This window comes from Salmo salar, chromosome ssa01, assembly GCF_905237065.1.
Source record: "Salmo salar chromosome ssa01, Ssal_v3.1, whole genome shotgun sequence".
Lineage (NCBI taxonomy): Eukaryota > Metazoa > Chordata > Actinopteri > Salmoniformes > Salmonidae > Salmo > Salmo salar.
Window position 1 is genome coordinate 13823966 of NC_059442.1, and position 14630 is coordinate 13838595.

Consider the following 14630-nt stretch of genomic DNA (forward strand, 5'->3'; position numbering starts at 1 on the left):
GCCAAACAACCCACATCAAGAAATACTACAGTTTACTATAGAATACTACCGAACTTACTACAGAATTCTATCGTAAATTGTAGAATCCTATACTCCACACTGTAGCTCAATCGTGTATTTCTTACTATAGAATTTTGTAGTAATCAAATCAAATTGTATTGGTCGCATCACAAAACAGATGTTATTGTAGCGAAATGCTTGTGTTCCTAGCTCCAACAGCGCAGTAATATCAAACAATTCAATAATACACATCAATCTAAAAGTATACTGGATAATTCTATACTACACACTATCCCTCAATCATGTAGTGCTTACTATAATATTTTGTAGTGCACTATATATACTCCACACCTTGATTATATAGTGCTTACTTTAGAATTCTTAGGTGGACTGGACCGCTAGCTAGCTTTCCTGCTAGCTTTGTCGATGCTGTTTTGATTTGAACGTGCTGTCCTTGGGGAGATCATGACGGGGATTTCCTTGGACTTTCCCCCTTGATCATGTAGTGCTTACTATAGAATTGTGTAGAATACTATACTGCACACTGCCCATATATAAAAAATATATATACTTTGGTGTAAATACTGTATATGACTATATTTATATTCTCTTGTATTCACTGTAGTGTTTTTGCAGACATGACATTAGTATACTATTGTATTTACTGTAGTGTTTTTGGGACATGACTGTAGGTTATTGTAGTAGCACCTGCCGACTAGTGTTAGCCAAACCCGCCAAAACATAAAACACACGTTCGTGACAGGACACCTATTGAGTTGGGTCATCACTTCTGAGTAATGCAACGGCGCAGACAACACCTTAGCAAAATAAAATATATATTACTGTCAAACCCTGATCAGTTTCACCTGTCCTCGTTATTGTCTCCACACCCTCCAAGTGTCACTTGTTTTCCCCAGTGTATTTATCCCAGTGTTTTCTGTCTCTCTGTTCCAGTTCGTCTTGTATGTTCCAAGTCAACCAGTGTTTTTTCCCATACTCCTGCCTTTGCTATTCTCTTTTTTCTAGTCCTCCCGGTTTTGACCCTTGCCTGTTCTGGACTCTGTACCCGCCTGCCTGACCATTCTGCCTGCCTTGACCACGAGCCTGTCTGCCACTCTGTACCTCCTGGACTCTGATATGGTTTTGACCTTTTGCCTGTACACGACCATTCTCTTGCCTACTCCTATTGGATTAATAAATATTGTAAGACTCCAACCATCTGCCTCCTGTGTCTGCATCTGGGTCTCGCCTTGTGTCATGATAATTACAATTGTAACATCTAAACGGATTCTAGGCCCATTAAAGGGAAACAATAAAGAGGCAGATATAAAGAACAATCAAAGTTTATTCAAGCTTAGAGGATTACAGTAGGTTAGCTTGTTTAAGAGATAAAAAACACACATTAACAAGAATACACCAAAATGACTTCGATCTGTTACTTCCACTAGATAGTTTTTTGAAGTAAAACAGTGCTTTCACAGATTCAGATGACCAAGATCACAAGAGGACCAAAAATAATGACAAACAATACTGTATTTCTGATGGTAGAAAATAAATAACAGTTAACCACTGCATTTACATAAGCAATAGATTTTTAGAAATACAAATTACTACTTGAAGACACCTTTTTTGGAGGGTGCTGCCAATAAGCTGCCTGGACCTCAAACCAGCAAAGCTTATCTAAACAGACCAACTGAAAACAAAAAGGACATCGTCGCAGTGATTTTACATAATGAACATCTTGAATATTGTCAAATGAATAAACTCACTGATGGGTCAAACTCAACATATAGCATTCAGAACAAAATGACCACCCCCCAAACATTTATTCAAGAAAGCATGGTCAGTTGAGAGGTTTATAGTGATGCCCATCTACTGTGGGACTCTAGTTAAAGATCAGTCGAAGGCAGAGATGCAGTTCAGTTTAAGAGTCTTTCAGTGGCGAAAAAGAACCCAATATTTGTACTTGAGTAAAAGTAAAGATACCTTAATAGAAGTGAAAGTCACCCAGTAAAATACTACTTAAGTAAAAGTCTAAAAGTATTTGGTTTTAAATATACTTAAGTATCAAAAGTGAAAGTATAATCATTTCAAATGTGTTATATTAAGCAAACCAGATGGCATATATTAAGCACATCAGTGTAAAACTGCTGGATTTGTTAATGATTGTCTGACAAATACAGAAAAATGTCTGCCTTTAAAATGTATTCAATTTGTCTGAAAATAAATTACTTGAGTTGAACTTTTGACGGATAACAACGTTACTGCCATATATTATTCAGAATTTACATGGATTTCAGACAATATTTCTCAAATTACACAGACCACTAGAAGACAGCCTCACACGCCAGTCAGACCTATTTCCAACCACAAACACCTAGCCTGGCCTGTCCTGCACACCCACTGCTGCCTGTCAGGCTGAAGCAGAAAGAGGGGGTGGTGCTGTGGCCATCACTGAACAGAGGCCATATAGGAACATAGCACAGCCAGAGTCTTACAAGTCAGAATCATATGTCAGTGTTTCCCACAGTGTTTGTCTTGGTGAGGTGCAGATGCTTCTGAAACAACATTCATATATATGGATGTTTCCGGTTATAAATCAGACCCGTCTTGAAACTGTGCGCATGTGAACTCGCGTATTAACTCCAACTGTAAAAAGCTCATCATTCACCTTTTATGGTGAAAATAATGCCCTTATTTGCTGTATTCTTTGGAAGTATTGGAATTAGGACAAGGAAGTTTCTAAAGAATATATATGGCGAGCGTGATCAAATGTTTCTGGAGGTGTTGGCAGAATGTTTTAAACTTTTCCAGTGACATTTCCTGTAGGGCCTGGCTCAGGTGTGTCAGTTTCTGAAAGAAAAAAATCTATAGCAAATGGTTGTAAACTTGAAAACAGATCATTTGAATTCAATAATATTTAGCGTTTACTTTTTCCCAAACCTAAGTATAATGCACTGTCTACTCCACCCCAAAAATGTACATTTATAGTAGGCCCACTTACAGTGGTAGCCTATACACTTCAATGCAAAAGATCAACTGTCTGTTCATCTGTTCAACTCTACTGTATATAAAATCCGTGCTGCCTTTCGGATGCATAGAGCAAAATACTTAATAGTAGCCTGATTAAATGAGAGATGCACATGGTCATTTGTTGTAGGCTGAAGCTACTTTGGGAATATGAACCCATCATGGCCAGAAAAGGTTTGAATCCCTGATCTGACAAGGTGGAAAAGTCTGCAGTTCACTGACTAGGTATCCCCTACTTGCTTGCTTGCAATGCAATAACCTTCTGTGCGTACGCATGGTCTAAAGTTTGCGGGAAGCTAAGCACATTCTCACTGCAAGTTCTGTTTTTTATAAATGCCAACTTTTGTGTGAAAACAAATGTTTTGGGGTATGTTTTGTACGAACGCACAGTTTATAAATGAGGCCCCAGACTTTCATAGCTTCACTTGCTGTCCAGCTGAGTGTATTTCCCCAGCAAACAATATCAAATACTCGAAAAATGACACTAACTTTATACAAATTAACTAAGTAAATACAAATTACCTTTAATAAATAACCGGCAGTGAATTCCAAGGCTTTCACTGTCGTCTTAAGGCCCTCCCACATTACGTGATTGGAGGACACTTCCAGGAGGTGGAGTCTGGGCATTGCAGGGAGCGACCAGCTCTGGGAAGAGGTCGTCGTGGAGACGATTGCCAGACAGCTGTGTAGTCTGGCCTGCAGTTTGAGGGCGAAGAGGAGAAGAGAGACAGAGGAGGGAGACAGGCTGAGGCCACACACTGACACAGAGGGACTGCCGTCCTGACCTCACACAGACCAACCACATGCTTGTTCTCCTCTGGACACACATCACATCACACACACACGCAGGCACACTCACAAACGGCATGGATTAACAATGCACTTCAGGTGTTCAAATGCCAGAAATAGTTCCTAAATCCCAATTCAAGTTAATGATCTGTAATGGGTAAACCAGTCTAGTCATTATATTTCTATGTTAGAAACCATTCAATACCCATTCGTTCACATAAACTGCCTATCCAATGATGCAAAATACAAGAGAGCTCTAAATTGACTTTGGTGGAAAATTCCAATTGGGTGTCATCATCACTCTTGCGCCAGAGTCCAAGACATATCTTTGACTGTTTGTTTACCTCTTTAGGACCTTAATATCGCTTCATCTCCATACTTTCATCCCTAACATTCATCAACGTCTAAGTATGAATCAAGACAGAATCTTGACTGATGTTCCGGTATTAGCCTATGCTGTACTTGATTAAGGTTGCCTGTTGCAATGGTACCAATAGGTCCACAAGTGCAAACCCTGCCCACCTGGCACTGTAGGCAGGGTGAAGCAAATGCTCAAACAGTATTTGAGCCAGGTCAGCTCTTACTCTGTGTCTCTGACCTGCTGAGTGCTGTGGTGGGTCTGGGGTGACTTGGAAGGTCGGGGGTCGTCGTCAGTCTTCCTCAGAGAGAATCCCCTACTGGAGGACAACGACAATGCAGAACGAGAGAGAAAAAACATAGGTTGTGGTTCCTTGGCTACGAATTGCCCTTATAGTTCATTAAACATTAGTGACTCATTTTCAAGTGACATTCAAGACTCCCAAGGACACTACAAGGCATGAAAAACAGAAACTTCACTCAGCAAAATGATATAAGACAAAGAAAGAAGGAAATTAAAGGGTAGATGTGCTTGGGTTCCTTCTATTGTAGGCTTCCATATGGGTTCTACAGGGAATTACAGGGACGGCTGTGTGTGTGTGTGTCATCGATGCAGCTGCTACACACCTCTATTGTGGGTTTCCTCCACCCAGACCAAGCCTCTCTTGCCTCTCTTCAAGGTTGACATAGACACAGCTATATTTGTCAAGTGGTGCACAGATAACTTTCTTGTTGGGAAAACAAAAGCGCTGGAAATTGATTTCAGAACAAACAAAACTCCACTACCCCCTACGAAGAATTTGTAAGTCGCTCTGGATAAGAGCGTCTGCTAAATGACTTAAATGTAAATGTAAATGAAGATAAATGGGGAATCTGTTGATAGATTGATCACATATAAAAGTACCTGGGGCCTCATTTATAAAACGGACTTACGATCAATTTTTATCTTAAATATGACTTACGCAGAAAACCACGTGAAAGTAGTTATTTAGAAAACCTTACTTTAACGTGGAAATGATCTTATCTCTAAATAAAGTCTAGACTTGACCTAAGTGATTTTCCTACTGGTTATGTAGGGGTATTGCAGTTTGGGACACATATGCGGCCAAGCCTGTGGTGAACTTTGCACTAACTTAATGAACAATTTGTTAGGAATGATCAATTAAAGATGTGCGGACGCAAGGTGTCTTGAATTAGAAACAGGATGCGATGTTCTAAAGTAACCATGGCTGTTCTTGCGTTATTGGAAGACATTGTAAACTGTGATTTTAGAAGAGAGAGCGTTTTCAGAGACCGGAATTACTTTTTTGCGCATGATGATCCATGGTTTATAAATCGCTATTGTCTCCCAAGAAATGTTCCGTTAGATTTGTGCGCGGATTTAGCCCCTAATCTGGAAAGGAAGACACGCTGTAATCATGCCATACCCATATCTGTCCAAGTAATGTCCACTCTAGGATTCCTCACTACTGGGATATTCCAGAGGGAAATAAGTGACAGGTCAGGTATATCACAGCCATCATTCAGCCGCATCCTGTCACAAGTGATCGCGTCTTCCAAAAAGTTTGCTTTTCTCTTTTGGTACATGGTTATTCCTGACTAAACACTAATTTGTGCTAGCATCCTATAATGGGAAATCACTGATTGTAAGGCACGTTCAGGTCCTGTTAATTTTAAGTTAATTTGAGATTTATAGATCACAGGTCCGTAACTTACAAATGGGCTTCTTAGAACCTGCGTAAGCAAGGTTTTTTGTGCTCATTATCACATTTAACATGCTAATTGAAATGAGGTAAAATGGATTTAAGTTTCCCTGCATTAAAGTCCTCAGCTACTATGAGACTTTGGATGAGCTTTTTCTGGTTTGCTTACAGCCATATACAGCTCATTGAGTGAGGTCTTAGTGCCAGCATCGGTTTGTGGTGGTAAATAGACAACTACAAAAAATATAGATGAAAACTCTCTTGGTAAATAGTCTACTGCTTATCATGAGCTACTCTACCTCAGGTGAGCAAAACCTTGAGACTTCCTTAATATTAGATTTTGTGCACCAGCTGTTGTCTACAAATATACACAGACCACCACCCCTTGTCTTACCAGAGGCAGCGTAAAACCCGCCAGCTGTATGTTATCCATGTCGTCGTTCAGCCACGACTCGGTGACACATATTACAGTTTTTAATGTCCTGTTGGTAAGCTATTCATGATCGTAAGGCTCATCTATTTTGTTATCCAATGATTGTATGTTGGCTAATAGGACTTATAGAAGAGGCAGATTACCCACTCGCCACATTTACTAGGTATAAACATCAGTGAAACTAAATTTGACACATTGAATATACGGCAGGGTTGGGATCAATTATATTTTAATTCCAGTCAATTCAGGAAGTACACTGAAACCTTTGGTCTGTTGCAAAACATTTTGCAACTTAAACCTTTACCTTTTACTATATGAACCAAAACGGAAGCAAACAGATCAAATGGAATGAAACGGGAAGGGACCTACCTGCATTTGTCCAATAGAAACTGTCGTTATCATTGCAAAACGTTTTCCATTTGGAGTATATGGTTTCAATTGCAAAACGTTTTTCAACGGAATCCAAGTAATGAATACACCCCTAGCAAACTAATTCTGGCAGCTAGTCTAACTCATTCATTAAAGGAGTGATAACAGGGGTGGGATTAGGTGTTGTGGGGGAACAGATTAAATGGAAGATTCCTGGTGTCTATGATACCCGCTGTTTGGTGTGATGCAGTGTGTTGAAACAGAGAAGACATTGTCTGTCCTGTTGAGTTTTGATGCAGAGCCTTTGCCCAACAAGGTGGAGTTAGGATGTGTTAGTTATCCCGCAAGAGCTTATGTTCCTAAAATACTACTGTGTTTTAGGTGCCAATTTTATGGTCATGTTGCAGCAGATAGTAGGAGGGAGATTCCTAGACGGAATGTGTAGTATCAGTGGAGAAAGTTGTGTGTGTAAACTGTGGGGGTGCCCATGGGGCTGAGATTGGAGATGTCCAGTTAGAGAAAGGCAGGTTGAGGTTTCCAGGGTCAGTAGTACAGATTCATATGCTGTCATAACATGAAGCAGTGAAGAGAGTGGTAGAGGATGATGGGTACAGGGTGAAGGATCTTATGAGGATTCCTGTGAGTAGGCAGAGACCAATAGAGAGGGATGGGAATATGTGCTTCAGTAAGGTGTTTTTTTTAGCATTCATAGCCCTGGTTGACAAATGTACTGCAGAAATGGAATGCAAGTCACAGAATAGAGAGGATGTGGTGGCAGCTGCAGAGAAGTACTTGGGATTGCAAGGTTTTACTGCAGAATATTTGAAGGGGGTGTTGAGTGGTAGTGTTCTGCCCTCCCAGACCGTTGGCCTAGAGTAGGATTAGATAGGGTTAAATAGTGGAATGGGGTGGTGGGTTATTTAGTGAGGACTTATAGTTTGCAGGGTCATTTTCCTTTTTCCCAATTCTGTATTATCGGAAGTTAATGTAGGTAGGCCGTGACTGGCCTCACTCTCCAGTACAGTAGGTGAGGATGTAAACACCTAAATTGTGGACGCGATCCGCCAACCCAATCCCAAAGAAGAAGAAGAAAATCTCATTAATTTCAAGATCGAAGTAAGTAAACAACTTAAGTTTTATCTCCCGGGCAGCTCTCATCTTGTTCCGTCAGAAAGCGTAGGCAGAACTGACAACCAAAAATACATTGAAGATCTGCAAGCTAGCTATCTTTGACTATAGGAACAAAGAGGGCTGGCTAGCTAGCTAAAGTTAGCTGGCTAACGAGGAAGTGATTGTGAAGACACTAGTTTGCAAGCTGACATTTTTCTAGTCTGTTTGCTGTTAGACTTTACTGCCTAGCTACCTCATTATACTGTTTCTACACTAGTTCACATATAATCCGATTATTAACGTTAAACCGGTTTTCTAGCTATAATAACTTGTTATCCTCTCCATAACTTTCCATAAAGCCCCACCAATGTTTACACAAATGACTGCTTTGGAGGTTGTTTTTTGGCTAATGACCTGGAGCTTGAACGTGATGTAAGAGTCAAAGCATATTGAGTAAGGGAACATATACTGAACAAAAATATAAACTCAACAAGTGTTGCTCCCATGTCTCATAATCTGAAGTAAAGGATCCCAGAAAAGTTCCATTTCATTTCTCTCAAATTTTGTGCACAAATTTGTTTACATATCTGTTAGTGAGCATTTCTCCTTTACCAAGATAATCGATCCAAATAACAGGTGTGGCATATCATGTAGCTGATTAAATAGCATGATCATTACATAGGTGCACCTTGTGCTGGGGACAATAAAAGGCCACTCTAAAATGTGAAGTTATATCACAACACAATTCCACACGTCTCAAGTTCAGGAAAATAACTTCAGCAATTGGCATGCTGACTGCAGGAATGTCCACCAGAGCTGTTGCCAGAAAATGGAATGTTGATTTCTCTACCATAAGCCACCTCCAACATTGTTTTAGAGAATTTGGCTGTGCGTCCAACAGGCCTCACAACCAAAGAGCATGTGTAATCACGCCAGTCCAGGACCTCCACACCTGGCTTCTTTACCTGCGGGATTGTCTGTGACCAGGCACGTGGACAATTGATGAAACTGAGGAGTACTTCGTCTATAATAAAGCCATTTTGTGGGGAAAAACATATTCGGATTGGCTGGGCCAGTGGCTGGTCCTATGCCCTCCCAGCCTCACCATGGTACACCTGCCCAGTCATGTGAAATCCACAGATTAGGGCCTAAATAATTTCTTCCAATTGACTGATTTCCTTCTATGAACTGTAACTCAGTAAAATCTTTTAAATTGCTGCATGTTACTTTTATTACTTTTATTTTTGTTCAGTATATTTATTTTTATTTTATTTATTTCACCTTTATTTAACCAGGTAGGCAAGTTGAGAACAAGTTCTCATTTACAATTGCGACCTGGCCAAGATAAAGCAAAGCAGTTCGACAACATACAAAAACACAGAGTTACACATGGAGTAAAACAACATACAATCAATGATGCAGTAGAAAAAATAAAATAAAAATAAGACTATATACAATGTGAGCAAATGATGTGAGATAAGGGAGGTAAAGGCAAAAAAATGCCATGGTGGCAAAGTAAATAAAGTATAGCAAGAAAAACACTGGAATGGTAGATTTGTAGTTTGAAGAAAGTTCAGAGGAGCAAAATAAATAAAATAAATAAATACAGTAGGGGAAGAGGTAGTAGTTTGGGCTAAATTATAGATGGGCTATGTACAGGTGCAGTGATCTGTGAGCTGCTCTGACAGCTGGTGCTTAAAGCTAGTGAGGGAGATAAGTGTTTCCAGTTTCAGAGATTTTTGTAGTTCGTTCCAGTCATTGGCAGCAGAGAACTGGAAGGAGAGACGACCAAAGGAGGAGTTGGCTTTAGGGGTGACCAGAGAGATATACCTGCAGGAGCGCGTGCTACAGGTGGGTGCTGCTATGGTGACCAGTGAGCGGAGATAAGGGGGGACTTTACCTAGCAGGGTCTTGTAGATGACCTGGAGCCAATGTGTTTGGCGACGATTATGAAGCGAAGGCCAGCCAACGAGAGCGTACAGGTCGCAGTGGTGGGTAGTATATGGGGCTTTGGTGACAAAACGGATGGCACTGTGATAGACTGCATCCAGCTTGTTGAGTAGGGTATTGGAAGCTATTTTGTAAATGACATCGCCGAAGTCGAGGATTGGTAGGATGGTCAGTTTTACGAGGGTATGTTTGGCAGTATGAGTGAAGGATGCTTTGTTGCGAAATAGGAAGCCAATTCGAGATTTCACTTTGGATTGGAGATGATTGATGTGAGTCTGGAAAGAGAGTTTACAGTCTAACCAGACACATAGGTATTTGTAGTTGTCCACAAATTCTAAGTTGGAACCGTCCAGAGAAGTGATGCTGGACAGGCGGGCAGGTGCAGGCAGCGATCGGTTGAAGAGCATGCATTTAATTTTACTTGTGTTTAGGAGCAGTTGGAGACCACGGAAGGAGAGTTGAATGGCATTGAAGCTCGTCTGGAGGGTTGTTAACACAGTGTCCAAAGAAGGGCCAGAAGTGTACAGAATGGTGTCGTCTGCGTAGAGGTGCATCAGAGATTCACCAGCAGCAAGAGCGACATCATTTATGTATACAGAGAAAAGAGTTGGCCCAAGAATTGAACCTTGTGGTACCCCCATAGAGACTGCCAGAGGTCCAGACAGTAGGCCCTCCGATTTGACACACTGAACTCTGTCAGAGAAGTAGTTGGTGAACCAGGCGACACAATCGTTATACATTTACGTCATTTAGCACATACTCTTATCCAGAGCAACTTACAGTAGTGAATGCATACATTTCATGCATTATTATTATTATTTTTTTTTTTTTGTACTGGCCCCCCATGGGAATCGAACCCACAACCCTGGTGTTGCAAACACCATGCTCTACCAACTGAGCCACAGGGAGACTTTTATTCAGATTTTTCAGGTAGCTGCAGCACCCTCAGCATCCCTACTTCCTGCTGCTATGGCAGAGGCTGTGTTTGTTTTGGTTCCACAAAGCTGTTGTGTGCATCATAACATTAAACAATCAATTAATAGCATTAATTCTTGCAACATGAGATCAATTGTCAGTTCTTAATGTACATTTTTCTTCTCTGTGCACATGATCTATTTTTCATGCGCGCATATGATAGACAGTTCGTGTTCAGAGCACGTCTCTGGAACCACTGAGCTGGAGGAGCGTGTATTAAGTACTAGCTGGTCAAATGATCGACTAAAATGAACGAGTCACTCAGAAAAACGAATCATGACAGTCAAACGTGTACAAAGAGTTGTTCAAAGAGAATGAATCGATATGTTAATCTGTTAAAATTCTAATTAGATACATTTCTAGAGTTATGTTAGACATGTCAAAGAATAGTTGGAGTTGTATTCTCTATCAATTTAGGTTTATTTTTTGCCCAAACAAAAAAGTTCACACAAACATTTTCAACCTTTTGGACTAAAATAGCACAATATTTACATTTGTACGTGATACAAAATAGAGTGCAATTTAAAATTGACACATACATTATTATAAACTGGATCATTTGATCCCTGGATGGTGATTGTCTGAAAGCCGTTGTATACTTAAACAATAAGGCCCGAGGGGGTGTGGTATATGGCAAATATACCACGGCTAAGGGCTGTTCTTAAGCACGACGCAACACAGAGTGCCTGGATACAGCCCTAGCCGTGGTATATTGGCTATAAATCCCAAACCCCAGAGGTGCCTTATTGCTATTATAAACTGGTTACCAACGTAATTAGAGCAGTAAAGTATTTTTTTGGTCATATGCGTGGTATATACGGTCTGATATACCACGGCTGTCAGCCTATCAGCATTCATGGCTCGACCCACCCAGTTCATAAGAGACAATATACCACGGGTATGACGCAAAACAACTTACTTACTTTTCTAATTACATTGGTAACCTGTTTATAATATCAACAAGGGGTTTGAGGTATAGGGCCGGTACACCACAGCTAAGGGCTGTATCCAGGCACTCTGCAGGCACTCTGCACTGCGTGGTGAATAAGAACAGTCCTTATCCACGGTAGATTGGCCATATACCACACTCCCTCTGGCCTTATTACTTAATTATAATACATGTTCCCAAAACATTATTTCAGAACATAATCATTCCAACTTCATCATCCACTTATATGCTTGTGTTGTGACTAGTTTGAAAAAGAAAGAGCAAAAATCTGGTAGCATAGCATTGTCTTGACACCTGAACATCCATCTTCTCACTTTGGAATCTGGATACTGGCTGCTTGGTCAGTAGCTCAGGTCCAAAACTTCCTTTGGTCTAAAGAGGCACAAAAATAATAAATGAGTGGAAGATCGGAAGACATAACCCCCAATATTTTCATATGAATTAATACATTTGACTCTATACTGTTTCAATTAATAAGCACAATACTCGTTAGTTGTCTGAACAGTGACTAAATAATATGTCGAATGGTTTCTTGTACTCACTTGCAGGCCTTAATGTTAACACAGATGGTCCTCACATCATCGCTTGTGCTAAGCTCCTCAATCAGCACCCACAAGTGTTTTTTCATCAGGCCTTTACACATAGATTTTAGAAAGCCAACTTTATCGCAAACAGACAGTAGCTTCTGCTTTAGTGTCTCCTACGGATGACAGTTGACATTTTCAGAGAAATATCACAGTAAATAGTAAATAGTGCAATTTCATTAAAGGACACTCTTATCAAATGCAATGCTATGGTAGCTACCGGGCTAGAGGAAGTGGAGATGGATTTCTTCACTTTGTTCAGTGCCCACTTACACACCCAGCAGGTCCCCTTTAGCTGTTGCTCCTTTAGAAACCACAAACAGACAAGAAAGGAGAAAAAAACACACTTAAGACAAATATAAGCACCCCCCCAAATTATTATTATGAATTAAATTATGGTGTGATGTATTCAGTGTTATGGTTTAAGTACATTTGAATATGTAATGTGAGAGTGAGATTACCATGCACTTTTCCGGCTTTGCTTCCAGTACTTCCTGGTCATCAGGGTCAACCTCTTGGCAATGCCCATGGATTTTCCAAACTGCGAAGAAAAAAATGACACAACAGTCACTCAAGTGATGGGTACTTCACTTGTATTGTACTGAAACCAAAGGTGAACTTGGAGTTCATTTAGGCCCCCTACCCACAGTTCCCCTTGTACCCTGACCCAATGTATGTGCTGCATATACAGTAGTTACTATTTCAGTTAAATAAATAAAATCTCACCTGAACAAGCCAGCAGACTGAGGGCAAGGAGGACCAGAGATGTCTTCATGATTTGTGGTGGTGGAGATGTGGAGTAAAAGTCATGTTGGGATTTGGTAAAGTGACTACGGAAGCAGACAATCCCCTTTATATGTTGAGGCCCCTCTATACACAGCCCCCTGTATAAACCCCACCTACAGTACAATCTATTGATAGTACAACTCACATAAACCACAAGACACAACCCTTACAAGTCAACAGGATATTACTGTTTAGACCTACAGTACATATTGATGAGGAGCAATCTTCATAATCACCTTTTTCCATCTCGCCACTGTCTGATCTTCATTTTCATTTCATTTTAATTCATCAATTACAGATTAAGCCATGTGCTGTATGTCATGGAAAGAGCAGGTCTTCTTAATGTTTTGTACACTCAGTGTATGTTTCCAGCAGAATACACCACACTGACATATTGATTAAAACGTGTTCAGCTAGCTTAGAAGTGATACGTTTAGGGATACTAAGCAAACATACAGAGTTAAGATAGTAATAAAATTGACCATTTAGCTGGATTTTAGGAAACCTGTAGGTATATGATTTTTTTTTTTTACAAATTATTTGATGAAGCATTACATTTGCCCTTACTGCTATAGAAACCCATTGTATAACACAAAATACATAGCAAAATAAATCGATAGGAAGTATGTTTTTAAGTGTCTGAAATGCATCTGAGAGAAATCAGAAAGCTCAGGGTAAATCAAATGTTATATCAAAACAAATGTTATGTTAGTGTTTGTGGTTGACTCTGCTTCAGAGTCCAATGGTGGCGAGCTTTACACCATTCCAGCCGACGCTTGGCTGCTGGCCAAGGAAAACCATTTCAAAATGCTGTTTTTCGGACAATGACTCTAGGGGGTTTAATTAAGAAATCACACCACATTCCATCCTCTTGTTGCAAGCCGTTACAGTGACACTGTAAATAACTCAAGCAACACTGAGGATGATTGTTGGAATTAACACAAGGGTTTCATTGAGAAATGAACAAGACCAGAAAAGTGTAAATAACCCTTTCAGTAATATTTCAATTACATTTAAGAATTTGATTCCTCCTATTCCTAAACAAGTTGGATAGGAATGTAATGTAAAGCTAAGATATGGCAGTATATTCCTCAAATAAACAGTAAACCATGTGTATCCCTTATGTAGCCAGTGACGATCATTATTGAATTTGCTAATATGGTTATTGTATGTTTATTTTATGTCTCGGCTAATTAATTTCCCTACATGGATTAAAAAGTAGAGCGTATTCTAATCTAATCTAATCTAATTGAAAGTAAGATTGAAAGTAAAGATCAGTCCCGCCAGGATTCCGCGATTCCACATATTATGCGAGGGCTTGTAATTTGACCAATCACCACACTATTTTCGCTAGCTACAGATTGTAACACCAGATAAGGTGTCTCAATCAATGAGAGAAGATTTTAAAAACACAAGATGGCGGTGTACACCAGAGGCTACTCAGAGGAGGAAGGGGAGGACCATCCTCTTCATCGAAATGTCATTTAAAAAACAAATAGTGTGAAAAGTGTTTGTTGAGCATTTTTAGGATATTATTCCATACAAATGAGTTTCTTCAAATTACAGGAGATGGAGGTGATAGATTCTAAATTGTT

General features: G+C 40.0%; 1 protein-coding gene across 1 annotated transcript; it reads right to left on the reverse strand.

Moving 5' to 3' along the window:
- Positions 1 to 11117: 11117 nt before the first annotated feature.
- Positions 11118 to 13058, reverse strand: LOC106563926 (antimicrobial peptide NK-lysin-like). The gene is made up of 5 exons (XM_014129907.2): positions 12976 to 13058; positions 12711 to 12790; positions 12470 to 12553; positions 12208 to 12365; positions 11118 to 12037 (listed from the first exon to the last, which is right to left on the reverse strand). Exons 1-5 carry the CDS (start codon positions 13022 to 13024, stop codon positions 12007 to 12009), a joined length of 402 nt encoding a protein of 133 aa, XP_013985382.1. The 5' UTR covers positions 13025 to 13058; the 3' UTR covers positions 11118 to 12006.
- Between the last annotated feature and the right edge of the window lie 1572 nt (positions 13059 to 14630).